The following is a 19,390-nucleotide window of genomic DNA, read 5'->3' as shown; positions in this document are numbered from 1 at the left end:
GTCTCACTTTAAAATGAGTAGGTAATGAGAACTGAATCATTACCTACTCATTAGTTACTCTTTTTGTGTACCCTAAAGTAAAGTGAGACATCAAAATGAGTAGGTAATGAGTAGGCTACTCATTTTGATGTCTCACTTTAAAATGAGTAGGTAATGAGTACTGAATCATTACCTACTCATTTTGATGTCTCACTTTACTTTAGGGTACACAAAAAAGGTAGGTAATGATTAAGTAGTAGTTAGTTCATCATTAGTTCCTCAGTAACTACTCCTCTGAAATTTGATCAGGACTTACTGAAGAACTGGCCATTAACTAAAAGTTAGTTCATCATTCATTCCAAATTCTCGGCTGATTTAGCATGTTGAATCGGCAGTGGAGCTTGTCGGTGAAAGAGATCACTCTGATTGGCTGTTCAGGTTTTGTATCCTTTTCCCTGTAGCAAGTGAATCTGCCTGTAGTGAAACCGGGGCTAACCGGTGCTTCCTCTTCAGGTTCCACTTCACTCAGCTGTCCGACAGATCCGCTGCTTCTTCCCACTTTAACCTGAATAACAAACCGGAGCTAGCTGGGAGTGGCTAGCGGTGCATTAGCCGCAGCATGACCAGAGAGAAGCACAGCCAGTTAGCCTCAGCTAGCTTCCCAGCTAACGTTAGCCCCGGCTCTCTGTTTGGATCCAACCGGAGCACCGAGCCCTGGTTTGTTATTTAGGTTAAAGTGGGAAGAAGCAGCGGGTTTGTCGGGCAGCTGAGTGAAGTTGAGTGAAGTGGAGCCTGCGGAGGAAACACCGGGACCGTCTGGATGTGATAGTCCGTGGAGGTGCTGCGTAGGGATGGGCGTATCGATCCAGCGGGATCGATACATCGATGCTCACACGCTACTCATTTCGTGTTGATATCTTTGAAAATATATCGATACTGATTAATAAATACGAAAGTGCATGCATCACTTTCACCTGTTTTCTGTAACCTACTCCAATGTTTTGTGCCGAGACACCCCCCTTTATACCTGCAAAATGGACTGGTCCGTGTCACGTGACATGGGGAAGTTGAGACGTTACAGCCGAGCTAGCAGGTTTTAAAACAGGAACAGCGGGACAAGCGATGACCAGCACAGCAGAGTGGAATGACAGACAGAAAAAGGAGCGTGGTGTGGTGTTATTATTCACCACTCGATAAAGTCACGGCAAAATGTACAATATGTGATAAGAAGGTTGCACACAGCAGCAACACCAGCAACCTATTTAAACATTTAAAAAGTACACACCCTGAAAGTCACAATGAGCTTGAAAAACGACAAGAGGAGGCAGAGAAAGACAGGTCTGCTGCTGCTGCTGCCGCTGTCCGGCAAAAGACCCTACATGAGAGTTTCCAGAAAGGAAAAGTACATCCAGGTACAGGTGAATTCCTCAACATCGTGACCATAATCTTATGATGTTAGCAGGTGAAGAGGGTAATTTTAATTGGGAGAAATCGCCATGGAACTCCTCTATTTAACATTGTTTTTGGTAATAATCTTGCAAAACTTTGCATATACATTTAGGAGTCCAAACAATGGATTAAGCCAGGTTGAATTTACTATGAGGATAAATTAGTGGCAAAAGTTTCTGTAGGGAGGATGTGGGTAATTTTGTTTTTTTATGCCACAAAATAAGTGTGCTTCTGAAATTTATGGTCCAGAGTATTAGGGGGAATATATATATATATATGTATGTATGTATGTATGTATAGTACTAGTCCAGGAATTTGCTTTTTATAAAATATCTAATAGGGCTGCATGATCTGATCATAAACTGATTTTGAAGCTTAAAAAAGAGATATTGCAATTGCAATATGACTCATAATTATTGGGAATTGTCATTTTTACATCATAGTTTTATTTTTCACTGAAAAAAAGCCCATTCAAAACATTATGATTAAAACACTGTTTTTAATCTGTGACATGTTTTCTTACATCTGGAGAATATAATTCATATTTTATCACTTCATGATAAAACTGTTTTTCTCCAGGTATACTTACAAATAATTGCAGCTTCTTGCAGGTTTGATATTGCACTTGGCCATATTGTGATTTCAATTATTTCACATTTAATTATGTAGGCCTTGTATCTAATCAAATCCTTAACAAACATCTTGTTTGTTAAAACAAGAAAAAAACAAAAACAATTCATCTTCCCTTTTGTTTTTTGAAAACATTATCTTTTTCAGCTGAGTCCCAAAGAGCCCAAGAGATCACAAGGAGCCTCTCCCAGATGATTGTGAAAGACTTGCAACCAGTTTCAATGGTTGAGGATCAAGGTTTCCGTCATTTTATGAAAGTAGTGGATCCCCGTTACCAGATCCCAAGTCGGAAATCCCTGATGACAGGTGAAATTCCCAAACTATATGAACAAGTTAAAAAAACATTGAAAGACTCCATACAATCAGCAGGCAGCCTGGTTTTAACAAGTGATATGTGGACTGCAAGAACCACTGAAGCTTATTTGACTGTGACAGGACACTTTATTGATAAGGACTGGCAGATGCAGTCCTGCAATCTTGCAACATACCATGTAGCTGTACAGCATACAGCAGACAATATTTGTGAACTCCTCACAAAAATAACTGATGAGTGGAGCATCAGCTGCAAGATCCACGCTGTCGTTACAGACAATGGAGCAAATATGGTTTCAGCTGTGCGGAAAACTTGCTGGAAACACATTCCGTGCTTTTCACACACACTCAACCTCATTGTGAAGGACTCTATTAAGGCTGACACAAGTCTCGAGTCCATCTTGGAGAAATGTGGTGCTATTGTTCGGTTCTTCCATCACAGCACCAAAGCAACTGACAAACTAAAAGAGGTACAAAGTCAGTTGCGATTCCCACAGCACAGACTAATCCAAGCAGTGGATACGCGATGGAATTCAGTATTGTACATGCTAGAACGACTGCATGAACAGCAACAAGCTGTCACAACAGCACTTTGTCTTCTTGGGAGAACCACCCTGTGCCTGAATGAGGGAGAATGGTCCCACATTAGCCAAGCCATTGAAGCCCTTAGGCCTTTTGAAGAGGCCACTAAGGAGGTTTCAGCAGAGCACTACGTAACCATTTCCAAAGTCATTCCTCTGGTTTCTCTTCTCCAACGAGCAACCTCATCTGCTGGGCAGAGGGGTAACTCTCTGGCTTCACAGCTTTCAGCACAATGCAGGCGGCGCTTTCAAAACATTGAGCACAACCACACTCTTGCAGCCAGCACTTTTTTGGACATTCGATTCAAAAACATTGTCTTCTGTGATACTGGAAATGTGGAAATGATCAAATCGAGGATAATCAGTGAGATGCAAGCCCTGGGCAGCTGTGAGTGTCAGGCAACCAGCAGTGAAGCCTCTGCTACAGCATCAACCAACTCCATGACAGCAACCATGTCATTGACACAAGGGTCACCTGCTGCAAACACTGAAAGTAGTGATGCAAAGTGTTCAACATCCAAGGGAGGATTATGGCAGGAGTTTGACACTCGTGTTATGGCTTCTCAGAGCAGTCGCACAGCAAACACAGATGCATACACTGAAATGCGCAGATACATGGAAGAAAAAGTGATACAAAGGAGCGAGGACCCTTTGCTTTGGTGGAAGAAAAATGAGAATGCATTTCCACTGCTGGGCAAAGTAGCAAAAAGATACCTTGGAACTGTTGCAACCTCTGTTCCAGCAGAGAGGCTGTTTTCCAAGGCAGGAGAGACAATTAGCCAGAAGCGTAATTGGCTTAAAGCTGAAAATGTTAACATGTTGCTGTTCCTCAACACCAACCTAAAACTTGAGTAAAATGTAGAGCTATACCTCCTGAGAGGCATGATAGTATAGGAAAGTGTATATTTTTTCCGCTAACTGTGCCATTACTTATTAAATGTGCTTTGCAAAGTGTAAGTTGTTATTTCAAATGATACTTTGCTTTTTCGTGTAAGCTTAAGACAACAAAATGTTTTTTAAGTCTGTCTCTTGTTTCTGCTCCACTTCAGTGAGAAGGTATGGATCACAGTGTTACAGACATGTTTACTTCAACATACAAGTTTTCAACACAGCATTGTTATGATGTAATAAATTTGTTGGTAGTTTTCACCTACCTCACATATAAGTAATTGTTACAGACCTGGTGTTTGGATTTGTGCCAGTGGTCAAAAGGCCAATTTGGTGCTTTAATAATCAAAGTGAAGTAACTTATATGTTAAGGTCTCTCTGTATAGGACGCCCTCTTTTGTTCTTAATAAATGTGTTTAAAAGGCCAGTCATATATGTCATTTTTCATGTGATTTGCCTGTAAGTGTAATTACATTTTGACTTTAAAAAATAACCAATAAGAAATGATCAGTATCGGTATCGATGAAATTGAAAGAAAAAGTATCAGTATCGTATCAAATCTGAAAAGAGTGGTATCGCCCATCCCTAGTGCTGCGGTGCTCGGCTGCACAGATAGGAAACCCCTCGGCTGACAGGATGTATCACTCTGTCACTCTGCGCTACTTTGTTGATCTCATGCATTCAACGGACTTCCGGTTTCCCTTTTTGCGTTATTTCCTTTCACGCAGGCGCAGAACGTACGTGCTACTTGGCCGTCGGATGTTTTTTCCCCACAACTTTATTTAAGATAGGAAGTTTACAGAATGCAGATCTTCAACATTACACATATATGTCATGTATCACATATGCCAGAGGGGATAAGAGTAAGAAAATATTAAAAATATAAAATGTTTTCTATGTGTAAACTTACATTTGTGAATGTGAAATCTTGCCAAAATTAAGATGAGATTAATAATAAATCTTTCAATGGGTGTTGCCATATTTCTTTTAAAGTCAAAAAGTCCAAACAGTACATCCCTCCAAAACAGCTTAAATTATTTTTTAATATTGTTCGCAATAAAATTACAAATATCACTCCAGAGTCTTTTGACAATGGGGCAGTGCCAAAATAAATGAGTAACAGTTTCAAGCATTGGGTGTAGTCTTTGTAGTGTGTTCAAATGCAACTGACGTGAGGCGACGTAGACGATGCAACAGTTGGCTTTCGTTGCCACTAGTTCTTTGATGTCGGTTTGGTGTGTCAGCACCTTGTACAGAATAACATGGATGATCATATTAATGTGTATGTGGTCTGAAAATAATTAATTAAACTCTTCTCAAGAATCCTGCTGTCTGTGATTTTATTTGTTAAGGAACTAATTGTAAAGATGATGATGAAGTAATGAAAGACTACTTATTATGTGTCACTTTACTTTAGGACATAAAAAGGTTAACTAATGGACGGGTTATTGAGTAATGATTCTGTACTGATGAAGTAACTAATTCACTAATTATTAAGTCGTGATTAACCCCTCTATGAAATTTGATCATGAGTTAATGAAGAACTGACCATTAACCAATAGTTAGTTCCTCATTAGTTCCTCAGTAGCTACTCCTCTGAAATTTGATCATGATTTACTGAAGAACTGACCATTAACTAATAGTTAGTTCCTCATTAACTACTCCTCTGAAATTTGATCAGGGCTTACTGAAGAACTGACCATTAACTAATAGTTAGTTCATCATTAGTTCCTCAGTAACTACTCTAATTTTGTGTAGATTAGTTCCTCAGTAACTACTCGTGCGTTCCTCATTAGTTCCTCATTCGTTCCTCATTAGTTCCCCAGTAACTACTCTAATTTTGTGTAGCTTAGTTCCTCAGTAACTACTCGTTCTTTCCTCATTAGTTCCTCATTAGTTCCTCATTAGTTCCCCAGTAACTACTCTAATTTTGTGTAGCTTAGTTCCTCAGTAACTACTCATTTGTTCCTCATTAGTCTCTCATTTGTTCCTCATTAGTTACTCATTCATTCATCATTACTTCCTCATTGGTTCCTCATTAGTTCCTCAGTAACTACTCTAATTTTGTGTACCGTAGTTCCTCAGTAACTACTCATTAGTTCCTCAGTAACTACTCTAATTTTGTGTAGCTTAGTTCCTCAGTAACTACTCGTTCGTTCCTCATTAGTTCCTCATTCGTTCCTCATTAGTTCCCCAGTAACTACTCTAATTTTGTGTACCTTAGTTCCTCAGTAACTACTCATTAGTTCATCATTAGTCTCTCATTCGTTCCTCAGTAACTACTCTTATTTTGTGTAGCTTAGTTCCTCAGTAACTACTCGTTCGTTCCTCATTTGTTCCTCATTAGTTCCCCAGTAACTACTCTAATTTTGTGTAGCTTAGTTCCTCAGTAACTACTCGTTCGTTCCTCATTAGTTCCTCATTCGTTCCTCATTAGTTCCCCAGTAACTACTCTAATTTTGTGTAGCTTAGTTCCTCAGTAACTACTCATTTGTTCCTCATTAGTCTCTCATTCATTTCTCATTAGTTACTCATTCATTCATCATTAGTTACTCATTAGTTCCTCATTAGTTCATCAGTAACTACTCTAATTTTGTGTACCGTAGTTCCTCAGTAACTACTCATTAGTTCCTCATTAGTTCCTCAGTAACTACTCATTAGTTCCTCATTAGTTCCCCAGTAACTACTCTAATTTTGTGTAGCTTAGTTCCTCAGTAACTACTCATTAGTTCATCATTCGTTCCTCATTCGTTCCTCAGTAACTACTCTTATTTTGTGTAGCTTAGTTCCTCAGTAACTACTCGTTCGTTCCTCATTAGTTCCTCATTAGTTCCCCAGTAACTACTCTAATTTTGTGTAGCTTAGTTCCTCAGTAACTACTCATTAGTTCATCATTCGTTCCTCATTCGTTCCTCAGTAACTACTCTAATTTTGTGTAGCTTAGTTCCTCAGTAACTACTCATTAGTTCCTCATTAGTTCCTCATTAGTTCCCCAGTAACAACTCTAATTTTGTGTAGCTTAGTTCCTCAGTAACTACTCGTTCGTTCCTCATTAGTTCCTCATTCGTTCCTCATTAGTTCCCCAGTAACTACTCTAATTTTGTGTAGCTTAGTTCCTCAGTAACTACTCGTTCGTTCCTCATTAGTTCCTCATTCGTTCCTCATTAGTTCCCCAGTAACTACTCTAATTTTGTGTAGCTTAGTTCCTCAGTAACTACTCATTTGTTCCTCATTAGTTCCTCATTAGTTACTCATTCATTCCTCATTAGTTCCTCATTAGTTCATCAGCAACTACTCTAATTTTGTGTACCGTAGTCCCTCAGTAACTACTCATTAGTTCCTCATTAGTTCCCCAGTAACTACTCATTTGTTCCTCATTAGTTCCCCAGTAACTACTCATTTGTTCCTCACTAGTTCCTCATTCGTTCCTCATTAGTTACTCATTCATTCCTCATTAGTTCCTCAGTAATTACTTTAATTTTGTGTACCTTATTGTAAAGTGTTACCAGAACGCCAGGTTTATTGTTGACCAATGAAATGATCCCTGCCTACTTGTGGGCGTGCTCCCTTTAGTTTTAGAGCGTCCCGTCCGGCGGGTAGTCTTTAACCGGGTTCATCCACTCCCACCCTCCAGGGCTTTATTAAATGTTCTTCCCTTGCTTTCTTTACGACTTTTGGAATAAACTGACTGAATAAAGGAACTGTTAATATATATATATATATATATATATATATACAGTACAGGCCAAAAGTTTGGACACACCTTCTCATTCAATGCGTTTTCATTATTTTCATGACTATTTACATTGTAGATTCTCACTGAAGGCATCAAAAACATCAAAACACTCTTGGCATTCTCTCGATGAGCTTCAAGAGGTCACCGGACCTGAACCCAATCGAGATGGTTTGGGGTGAGCTGGACCGCAGAGTGAAGGCAAAGGGGCCAACAAGTGCTAAACACCTCTGGGAACTCCTTCAAGACTGTTGGAAAACCATTTCAGGTGACTACCTCTTGAAGCTCATGGAGAGAATGCCAAGAGTGTGCAAAGCAGTAATCAGAGCAAAGGGTGGCTATTTTGAAGAAACTAGAATATAAAACATGTTTTCAGTTATTTCACCTTTTTTTTTTGTTAAGTACATAACTCCACATGTGTTCATTCATAGTTTTGATGCCTTCAGTGAGAATCTACAATGTAAATAGTCATGAAAATAAAGAAAATGCATTGAATGAGAAGGTGTGTCCAAACTTTTGGCCTGTACTGTATATATATATATATATATATATATATATATATATATATATATATATAACCCCTTGATGCCTGAATGTATTTACAATTATATGAAAAAAAATTATTATATGTGCTTTTGCTTCCAAGCTGATGTAAAATTAAGTGGAGATTGTCAATTAGTCTTTTGCACATAGACTAGATATAAATTTAGGTATGATGCAAATCAGCCACAACAGGCATAAATGGAAAAAAAAGGTAAAAAAAAAAAAAGAAAATCTAATAATAATAAAACACATTTTTTCGACTCAGCTATGTAGATTTTATTGATGCCACACAATTATTTTCAATGTCCTGACTATAACACCAACTAACTCATCACTGCTGCTCTTTTTGTCAGTACTCTTACTACTGCTGCTTTCATCACCTGGTGTAGAAAAAAGAAATCACTATATAAGAGTGCAGACATTTTTATCTATATTATATACACATCATGTACACATGGTTACATTCACAAACATATGACCATGTGTAAACGGCAAAAAGCTGAAACTCTACACAAACTTATAGCATTATTACTGCTGTTTATTTTTTTTAATAAGATTATCTATTTGGCCTGTTGCTTTAGGACAGCATGAAGTTGGGAAAAAGAGAATGGGGGAATGATGGGCCGCAGGCTGGGATCGAGCCAGCGACCGCTGCGGCGAGGCGGCACCTTTGTGCATGGAGTCTGCGCATGCTGCGTACAGACTACACTCCTGACCAGGTGATGAAAACGGCAGTAATAGGGGTGTCGGTAGCTTAGTGGATAGTGCTAACGTGGTGTAGGAGTGTAATCTTCATTACTATCCCCACTGTCAAGACAGCTGTCGTCACTTTCGACTGGCGGAACCCTGGTTTGAAGTCCACCTGGTTGCTTCCCATAGAACATTGATGCATTCATTTTGTTCTGTGTTGTGAAAAACTACAAAAAATGCATTTATATCCCAGCATGCTACTTTTATAATGTTTATAGAAATTAACTAGAGTGGCATTTCCCAAAGAAAACACATGTGAGTGCTGAAATCCATCTAAATACAGCATTATTTCTATGCTGCTGTTATGGCCGAATGTAACGTTAGCGAATTTGTGAAAGACAGAAAACTTCAAATAACGTAAAAATTACTCGCCACATAAAGTCTATTCCAATATGTCAGCTGTAGAAGAAAACAATAGGCTGGTACATATTTTTACCTTAGCACAGCTTACCTCATATTGGACAATTTCTCCAAATTTGCAGCCTCCACACACAGCAGTTGTTAGCCAAAGGCTGCGGTCAGAAAGTCTTTTTTGCTTAGGAAGGTTCCTAGCTGAGTGAAATGACCCGGAAGTATTTTAGTGGTCGCCATGGTAAGTGCTGTTCGAATTCTCTAAACACTAAGGAAAGGAGGTTCAGTGCTTCCTTTCAGATCTCCTTTAGCATAGGATACATTGGACCTTCCTAAGCGATAGGAAAGGAGATAATTCCATCCCACAAGTCATTGCTGTGGCAATATTTACACACCATTCACAAACTCAAATGATTAGGAGAGAAAAAGATCAACATGACCAAGAAAGGAAGGAGATCACCATCTAAGTTACTGCTGTTTATGAAGATTACACATCTCATGCCAAAACTTGTTCATATATATTTTTTCAACTTTCAACATTATGTTAAACTTAGATGCGAACTATGAACGTTTCGCTACTATTGGTGTACCCTCCGTCCACAGCTTTGTTTGACTTGTTTTATAACAGGATAAACAAATATACAAATATACAATGCATCATTTTAATTTTCCGATTTTCGTGTGAATGAGAAAAAACGGAAATCCACGTGCTTTTCCCATTTTCGTCTTCAAATGGCTAATTGATATAGAAATTAAACCAAAACCAGAAACCTACTTGTTTTTCACCTTTATTTTTATATCTATATTATCTGCCCCTACTGCATCTCAAAACATTGGCATCGGCTATGCTTATGGCCTAGATAGATAGATAGATAGATAGATAGATTCAAGAGTATTATCTAGACCTACTCTATGTGTAAAGTGCCCTGAGATGACTTTTGTTGTGATTTGGCACTATATAAATAAAATTGAATCTTAAAAAACATGAGAGGCCCAAGTGGGAGGTGGCATCGGACCTTGGCTGTAATTGGTCCAGCCCAGAATCAATCATGACTAATGGGCCGATCTACCAGTTTTGTGTACCAATAGGTATCATGACGTGACTAAAAAAAAAAAAAAAAAAAAAAAAAAAAGGCCCGGCCCAAAATTACCATCTGCCCACCGGGCAAAAGTATGCCCGGTATGCCCGATGGCCAGTCCAGCCCTGATTGTACCAGCCATTTATCAACGTGTGTGTTTATTTATTTTATTTATGTTGCAAAACATGTTGTACTGTGTGGCACTGTGGCAACTTCAGGTGGAAGTTCATTTATTCAACCAGGGTAATGAGGCCAGGTGTGCGTGTAGAGGCAAACAGTTTTTTGACCGTGGCTGAGGCACGGCTGAGGTGTCTGCAGACAGGAGCAGTATTAGATAATAGGCTACCTAATTGCTACAAAGCAAGGTACTGCACTTTCTTGTGCTTAAATGTGTGGAAGAAATAAATGGAGCAAAGCAATGGGAAACGTCTGGACATTGTGAGAGCCAAGCCTGGCGCGCGTCAAAATTGCACCGACACGCACCTGCAGTAAGTGACAGTGGAAAGACACTTACAATTATTATTGTTTATTATTTATCTGTCTATCTATGCAGTAGTGGCACATAATATTGATTTAACAATAAAGGCCAAACACAAGTTAATTACTGGTTGTGGTCTAATTTCTACTCCAATTGCCCATTTGAAGAAGAAAATGGAAAAATTTCCATTATTTTTTTTATTCACACAGAAAAACAAAATAATGCATTTAATATTTGTTTATTACGACGGAGTATTAGGGCCACATTAATATTACACTAGCCTAAGCAAGGAGATGTTGAAACAGTGATGGGGACAGTCATGAAATGGTGGGTGATCGATGTGCCTGACATCGATTGATTTAGAGTTTCAGCACCACGGTAGTGGCCAGCTCCTGTTAAGATATAAACAGAATGAAAGCGGACAAGGTAAATACAGAACTTGCCTTGAGAAATAGCTTTCAAATTGAATCAGAGATTAAATGCATTTTCAATAGAGGCAACTTTTTAAATTAGACTATTGCTTTCTTTTCACTTTCTGCATCCATTTAAGATTTTACTTGAGATCACTCTTTAAGAAACTCTTAACAGGAGCTGGCCACTACCGCGGTGCTGAAACTAAATCAATCGATGTCAGGCACATCGATCACCCACCCCTTCATCAGCCATAAGTCACACACATACTTATTTTTCGTCTTATTATTATTTTTCTTCCGCCAGATTTTGGTGCGTAACTTGTGCCACAGCTATGAGCGCACACAGGGTCTTCATGAAACATAGATTCAAGATTCAATATGCACAGTAAGGACACGCACGTTTCCCTGCAGAATGAAAGTCGTTCTTTTCTGTCACCAATTAATGCCAAACAATATAAATCTGAAGTATAAAATAGATCAAAATATATACGGTGCACACTGTTTTAACATCTCCTTGCTTAGTGTAATATTAATGTGCCTGCCGCGGCTGGATCTGTGAGCGTTTAGTGGCTAAGAAGAGTGTTAAGAGTGGGTCAGCTCGATATTACAACTCCTTCTTAGTGAAAGATCTTCTTAAGCTAAGAGCGATCTGGGAAACACGGCCATTATCATGTCAACATACAGGGAAAATGTGTCCAGAGTTTATGACATTTACCGGGAGACCTAGAGCCATTTGACTAAAGCTGACGTTATTACTGCTGTAGCATGGTGTTATTAGGCTAAATATTACATTTCTAACAGTGTCTGAGCTGATTTATTGACACAGCATGCTTGTAGGCTGCTGTAACGTTAGGTTTACAGAGGAAATAACAGGATGTGACTTAATGGGGCGAAAATATCGTTAGTGAAACAGAAACAAGCGTTAGTTAGGGGACAAGAGTCAAGAGTCACAAAGACTCACGTATGTTAAAAGTTACTAACAACCGGTGTATTTATCTATGTGTCCGGGATCCTTCGCCTGTGGAACCAGTAACGTGACAACTTGTCCCCAAATGAATGAACGCATGTTTCTGTGAGGCCTATGTGTTTCACTAACGTTCTATATGTATTATGAAGAATGTCAGACTGGCCAATCAGTGGCAGAGCTGGGCCTGGAGTTTCGACTGACACAGAAGGTGCCGGTTCCCAAACCTAATTAAGTAGGCTACTTACAACGACATGAAAGACAATCTGATATTTTATTTGTTGTTAGTTATTTCCTTAAAAACTACGACTTTATTCTTGTAATATTATGACTTTAATCTCGTTAAATTACGATTTTATTCTCGTAGTATTATGACTTTTTCTCAGTTATGACTTTATTCTCGAAATATTACAAGTTTTTTCTCGTAATATTGCGACTTTATTCTCGAAACCTCCGATTTTTTTCTTCTACAATGTGGCCCTAATACTCCGTCGTAGTTTATCCTGTTATAAAACAAACAAGTTGAACACAGCTGTGGACGGAGGGGACACGCACCTGTAAAATATGCTCAGTTTGCATCAGTCGTTTATTCATTTGAGCGTTGTTGTATAGAGTGCGCCAGTAAACCCGGAACTCCGTTAGCGCTTTTAGCACTTCGGGTTCTCTCGTCTAAATACGTTTTTTGAATGGGATTTTGGTAAAATGCCTCAAATAAGGTCTGTGGTTAACAAAAGCTTAAGTGAGTTTCAGGTTTTGTTCTACGACATAAAACACGTCAGTCAATACCCTACTTGTGAATTCTGAAGCTTTTACGTGTCGTAAAAAAGGCGGTTGCTAACAAGTTGCTCAATATGACTACAAACCCTGTCGGGGACAGTAAACGTCATCAACCCCGAACAGGCGAGAGTGCTGGCAGTCCGCCATTACAGCTTCTTATTTAGCTTAAACAGTCCGATTTCCCCATTATACAATGTTTTTAAAATAAAGCGGCCGAAATCAGTTGAAAGCTTAGTGGTGGTGACATCAAGAGTCATGCGACCGTGGAGTGGTCATGTAGTCCGTTAAAGCCTAACGTTAGCTTTTTGGATGATTCTCTGAATTCGGTGCACTTTGTGTCCCACAGGTTTATCTCAAAGATTTTCATATAAAGTAAACTACAAAATGCATTTTAAAGCAAGAAATGTAAAGATCTATGTGTCTTTGCATTATAACACACAAACATATTTTTAAAAATTATGTTTTGAAAAATTTCATGGGTTGCTGAGGAGTAGAGGTCAGCCAAATGTGCATGTTCCCACTGACCAAAGTTACGTTCATTGAATATAAAACAAATAAAAACAGCCAGTAACCCCACGTTTTTTCTGCTAATATAATTAGGCCATTTGCCTGTCTACTTTAACCTAAATAAAAGAAATCTGAGAAAAATAGCCTACATGAATTTTTTTATAAAATAGCACTATTTAATCATGTCCCCCAGTTTTGTTCAACCCCGTAACAGCATACCAAGTCCCCCCTTTTTTAAAAAAAAAAAAAAAAAAAGGTTCAGTACAACTTCCTCAGCACCCAGGAAGTGACATCACTCAAGTCTTTTCCAGCTCACACTGTAAAGAGAGGTAAGTGTGAGCAAACTTTCTTACCTATATTTCATTGTTTTTATCGTCAGATTGACATCGTCAAGCTCAACCTTTCAACACTGTTACATGCATAAATTATATTTACTATTGTTTTCTTGTTTTCCTCATGCCATGTGGTGCTCCATACCCTAGCTAATGTGGACTTATGGCTAGTTTTAGCTAAAATCTTCAACCCAGTAACATTCAACCCTGTAACAAAAAACACTGTTACAGTGTTGAAGGTTGAACTGTTCTTAAGCCAGCCAGCACAGCCAGCCAGCCAGCCAGCCAGCCAGAAATGCACATTTGTAGGAAGGGAGCCATGGTTTACTCAATCAGTCAATCAATCAATCAATCAATTTTATTTATAAAGCCCAATATCACAAATCACAATTTGCCTCACAGAGCTTTACAGCATACGACATCCCTCTGTCCTTTGGACCCTCACAGTAGATAAGGAAAAACTCCCCAAAAAAACCCTTTAACAGGGAAAAAATGGTAGAAACCTCAGGAAGAGCAACTGAGGAGGGATCCCTCTTCCAGGACGGACAGACGTGCAATAGATGTCGTACAAACAGAAGTACTGACTTAGTAGTGAATTCAGACCCCCCCCCCCACACACACACACACACACACACACTCACACACATTCACAAACAAACACATACAAAGCCATGGTGGTCAATTATTGCACCCTAGTGTATATTATGTAATTGCTATGTCACTACTAATGTAACTACTAATCTGTAAAACTAACGATCCCCTTTCCATGCATTGTATGGTTTCATCTTAGTCATTCAGCAGGCAAGAAAGCATCCAGAAAAGCAAGATAGAAGAACTAAAAAGGAAACTCAAACATCAATGTTGTGTCATTCATTCAACCCTGTTACAGTGTGTTCAACCCTGTTACTTGATACATTTTCAGACATTTTTTGATAATAATAACAAATATTAGATAAATGTCTGTTGAACTGTATGCAGAGTTTAGAAGACAAGTAGAAAATATATGAAAGCCTAATCTAATGTTTATGTTAAAGTTTATTTTCATGATTTATGAAGACCACTTGTACATTAAGTTGCCATATCCTACTTGACAGTCAAATTATTATTATTTAGAATCAAATAAAATATACTAATAATAAGTTATTTTACACAAGGGACAGATGATTACCAAGGCACTGCAAGAATTAGTTTGAATATGTTTTAGAATTATATTCACACAGGAATCAAATTGTCCCGTTACGGGGTTTAATTTAAAACAGAGCTTATTTTCTGACATAATCTAAAATGCAATGCAAAAATCACATTCACTTTCTCTTCTGGGAACCAGTGCGATGCTAAACTTCCGGGTTTTGACGTCAGCCCTGGCACACTCTATGCCAGCCTTTAGTAATATCATTAATTAATTTTACTACTTGGGATTCAGATGGGTGAGTGTGAGCAAACATTCTCAATGTGACAATTTCGTTTCAGTTTGTGGCTGGTAGCCTATATTCCTTTTTTTAATTCAATTCCGACCTTAGTAATTAAATAATATCTTTCACCGTGTTGTCCACGTTTATATATCCTGCATGAAACAATACGATGAGAACGTACGCCCCATATGTTCTCATTGTGTGCATTTTGTAGTCCATCTTCAGAACATTGTAGTTTCACCACAGCAGACCCACTCAATAACATCCACCGTCGCATCATTATGTAGCCCAGTGTAAGTGCAGTCGGATTCTCTCAGCACCGCAGTTGTCTTTTACTAAGTCCTTATGAATTCTCCTTCACATCTTCCCTTGACCTCGTGACGTTTTCCATCGAGGTCATGGAAAAGTGGTTAGGAATAGACTATAGGAGGGACTTTTTCGACCGCAACCTCAGCCCAAAGAGCATGGATACCAAGAGGCAAAGCTCCGTCAGTCTGTTGCTATGGGGCGTTCTATTGAGCTTCGCCCCTTGGTATCCATGCTCTTTGCTCAGCCTTAGCTTCCATGAACCGGATGTAGTTCTCACTCCGACTGGTCCTATAAGAAACCAGTGCTTGCAAAAGGTTCCTAGATACGTATTGAATATGTATGAACTGGCAGTGGGGGAATACATATGCTATCTCGGCTGCACTCTGAATGTTAGCGGTATATGCGAATTCACGACAATCGGCCTCATTCCAAAAGTCGTAAAGAAAGCAAGGGAAGAACATTTAATAAAGTCCTGGAGGGTGGGAGTGGATGAACCCGGTTAAAGAGTACCCGCCCGGACGGGATGCTCTAAAACTAAAGGGAGCACGCCCGCAAGGAGGCAGGGATCATTTCATTGGTCAACAGTAAACCTGACGTTCTATTGGTTGGGGGAATTTGACAGGGTTGTTACACCAAAAAATTCAAGAGCAGGGCAGAAATCTGAGAGCAGAAATTCCGTGAGCGCACAGAAACAGTTTGAACACGAGGAGAAGAGCTGAAGCTAAAGCAGGAAATCTGTGTGAGCAACATGGTATCTGAGTGCAAGCACACAGTTTGAGCAGAAACAGAGTAGATTCAAGTGCAAGCAGAGGCTATTTGAGCGTGAGGGCAGGGTTTTTGAATGTGAAATCAGTAGATAATGCTCTCAAACTGATAGACCACTCTCTTGAATAAAGATAGGGAGGGGGGGTGAACTAAGTCCACAGCGCTGTTTGGGTGGGTGCTGCATATCAAGTGGTATCCACATGAATGGCAGGAGCCAAAGGTTTACCAGCAGCACATTGCATTGAAACAAGTTGATCAATGTTACTCACTTCACCGGTGTATTACTATATTACCTGAGTACAAGTATAACCATTAATTGTCTGAATTGAATGTATGGAGGATGCGGTTTTTAACTGTCATCACCTTAGGAGTAGCACTCCTAATTTCGTTGTGCTTTTTAATGATACAATAAAAGACAATGACAATAAAAGGCATTCTGATTCCTATCTATCTGTCTATCCATCCATCCATCCATCCATCCATCTATTATAATATTATGTAATGCATATGTGCATAAAAGGCAGAGAACTCATCATGAAGGAAATGATGATGATAAAATAGATGAAAAATAAAAAAGAGGGAAGCAACCATTTCTTATATGCAGAATAAATAACATAACAAAGCAAGAGGAAAAAGACAACAACAAAATAAATACACCAAATGTAGCTATACATTTTAACAGCGACCTTTCAAAGGTTCCTCAGTATGTTAATGATTATTGCTCAGTGTTTCTCGGGAACTCTAGAACTTGTTTTACATAACTTGAGATTTGCCAATTGCAGTTGGTTACTAAATCAAATTGAACAACTGGCACAAAGTGTAAAACAACTTTCCAGACGAAGGCAAGACAGAGCAAATTCAGGGTGAGTCATCTACTGCAAGTATGTGCCCCCTGATTCTGCAACATTCAGATGTGCACTTCATATCCGCTGAGGCTGTCCCACCACATCCTGCAGTCTGACTGATGGGGACATAAGGTGTTGAAGAAAAGCATTCTTCCGGCCTCTTGGCTACACCACTGCTTCCACTTTTACCCTGTATTTGATATCTTACTTTTTAGAACTGAACACAATAAAAGAATGTCGATGTTATTATTTGTAGGCTGCAAAGGAAACTCTTTTGTTAAACTAAACAATACAATACCTGAGAATATCAAGAGTGGAGTTTCTTTGCAACAGCTGAATTCAAGGATTTACTATGTAAGTACGATTGAGAGTTCTTTTACTTATAGAAAAAGTCTACTTTCATAGTACAATTACGAACAATCAGATAAATTTGGATTAATTGTATGGGTCAACACTTTTTCTGCTGTTGTTTGAACATTTACCTGGAACTAATATTTTTAGTGACTGTGATGTTCTCACATGTAACAAAGACAACTGGGAGAACTGGTTTGTCATCATCGGTGACATCACTCTGTGGTTTTGCAGGTGCAGTAATACTTGTCCAGTTCATCAGAAGAGCTGATTGTTTACTATAACTGACCAGACACTCCCACAAAACCGTGTAGTCTATATAAAAGGAGGAATCAGTGAGGAATATTTTATGAAAACAGCAGTTCATCAAAGGAACTTCTTGGTCTCATTAACAGGTGAGAGAAATGTTATGATTTTTGTAGTTATAATACCTTTTTGCCGAGGCTTTGTTCATTGTGTTACCAGTATTTTACTTTCTTTTCACTTCAACTGGTGACAGTTAACACAACCAGTGCTGCGGCTCGCCCCACTAGGATTCTTCTGTTTTCCAGAGTGAAAATGGTTGATTATCAAGTGACCTTGTTCACTTCCTATCTGGATGATGCCGGCACTTGTGACCATATCTTCATTAAGCTGGTGGGAGAGGATGGTGAGAGCGAACGCACAAGGGTCATGGGCTCCAAGGGAGCGTCATCCTTCATCAGAGGAGCAGTAAGTCTGACATATCCATCTCTGTGTTTAAATGTATAACACGCATCCTCAACTTTTACCTATACAAAATTATTTGCACAATGAATAGCAATTTAGAGAAGGTTATGTAAACTCTTGCCAACTCAGACTTGCTGTGACACGACATTTGTGCTGCTGTGCAACTCTTCATTCTACAGCCACAAAGATGACCGAGGCTCAAAAAATCCCCAAAAAGTGTAATTTATGCAGTGTACATACTGTGCATACTGCACAAGTTGTACTTTGTCCACCCTTCTACATTCAGTAATTGTATGATAAGCATTGGGTTACTGCTCAGTTCTTTGTTACCAGATACACTTTATCTCTCATATAAATGTTTTCAAACCATTTCTGTCTTTACTCCAGGTGTCTACTTTTACTGTGTCCTGCCCTGTCTCCATTGGAAAGCTGGTCCTGATAGAGCTAGACAAACAGCCTTCCCAAAATCCGGACAAGTGGTTTCCCACCAAGGTGGAAGTGAAATCTCCCGAGGGAGACACCTTCAAGTTTCTCATCTGCCGATGGATCACTGACAGCGAGGTGCATTGCTTCGGAGAGGGAATAGGTTTGTGGAAATGTGTTTGTTTGACATCCTGTATGTTGTTCACTGACCACAGAAGAGATAAAAGAAAGACAAGTCCTGCAAGCTGCACCATAAGGAGGCTGGAGTAAATTAATTCCAACTTACCGTAAACAATTTTAAACCTTGTTGTAGTTCTTCCTTCACACTCTGGGAGTGTTTTAAACATAGCATTGTGCTTTTCAGCAGGAGTAGTACTTTTGTTATTTTTTATTTTGTTGTTATTTTGTTCCATGTTGGCAATTTCCCAAAAAGTAATGCACACAAAAAACAATAGATAACAGCAAGGCATTAAAATGAAAAGGAAAACAAAAATTACTGACTGAAAAGGTGTAGGCTGAAATTATTGTACTTACTCTTTTGACATAGTATATTCTATTAAGCAACCCTGTCACTAGTAGATTTTTTAGTAGATCTTTAAAAGTGAATTACACACCTTGCCGCATCCATTCCACAAGTAAGCTCTTTTGACAAATCTAGATTTATTGTTTAGATGTGTCCTTACCCTTGTCTACCTATTTCCCTAAATTCATATTGGCTCTCTCTAATTTCAAACCACCACTAAATACAATTACCAGGAAAATTATTTTGTGCTTTAGACATTAAATTTTGAAGATCAACTCACAAGTGAAT

At 38.9% G+C, this 19,390-nt stretch overlaps 2 protein-coding genes across 3 annotated transcripts in view; both read left to right on the top strand.

Annotated features, from left to right (window-relative positions):
* The first annotated feature begins 1,366 nt into the window (after nt 1-1,366).
* Nucleotides 1,367-5,092, top strand: LOC125884382 (E3 SUMO-protein ligase ZBED1-like). The gene is made up of 2 exons (XM_049569300.1): nt 1,367-1,391; nt 2,206-5,092. The coding sequence occupies exon 2, from the start codon at nt 2,250-2,252 to the stop codon at nt 3,804-3,806; it is 1,557 nt and encodes a 518-aa protein (XP_049425257.1). The 5' UTR covers nt 1,367-1,391; nt 2,206-2,249; the 3' UTR covers nt 3,807-5,092.
* A 12,171-nt stretch (nt 5,093-17,263) lies between these two features.
* The window catches only part of LOC125884311 (polyunsaturated fatty acid 5-lipoxygenase-like), a 78,332-nt gene continuing 76,205 nt past the window's right edge, over nt 17,264-19,390 (top strand). Inside the window, exons 1-4 of one of the 2 annotated variants that reach the window (XM_049569220.1) lie at nt 17,264-17,451; nt 17,683-17,843; nt 17,982-18,159; nt 18,544-18,742. In XM_049569220.1, the coding sequence (XP_049425177.1) occupies nt 18,007-18,159; nt 18,544-18,742 (352 nt within the window). In that variant the 5' untranslated portion in view covers nt 17,264-17,451; nt 17,683-17,843; nt 17,982-18,006. Of the gene's footprint in view, nt 17,452-17,682; nt 17,844-17,947; nt 18,160-18,543; nt 18,743-19,390 lie in introns of both variants that reach the window. The other variant, XM_049569212.1, reaches the window with a different exon arrangement.

This window comes from Epinephelus fuscoguttatus, linkage group LG3 (assembly GCF_011397635.1).
Source record: "Epinephelus fuscoguttatus linkage group LG3, E.fuscoguttatus.final_Chr_v1".
Taxonomy (NCBI): Eukaryota; Metazoa; Chordata; class Actinopteri; order Perciformes; family Serranidae; genus Epinephelus; species Epinephelus fuscoguttatus.
The sequence above is the reverse complement of the archived record's forward strand: the minus strand, read 5'-3'. Positions and strand labels throughout refer to the sequence as shown.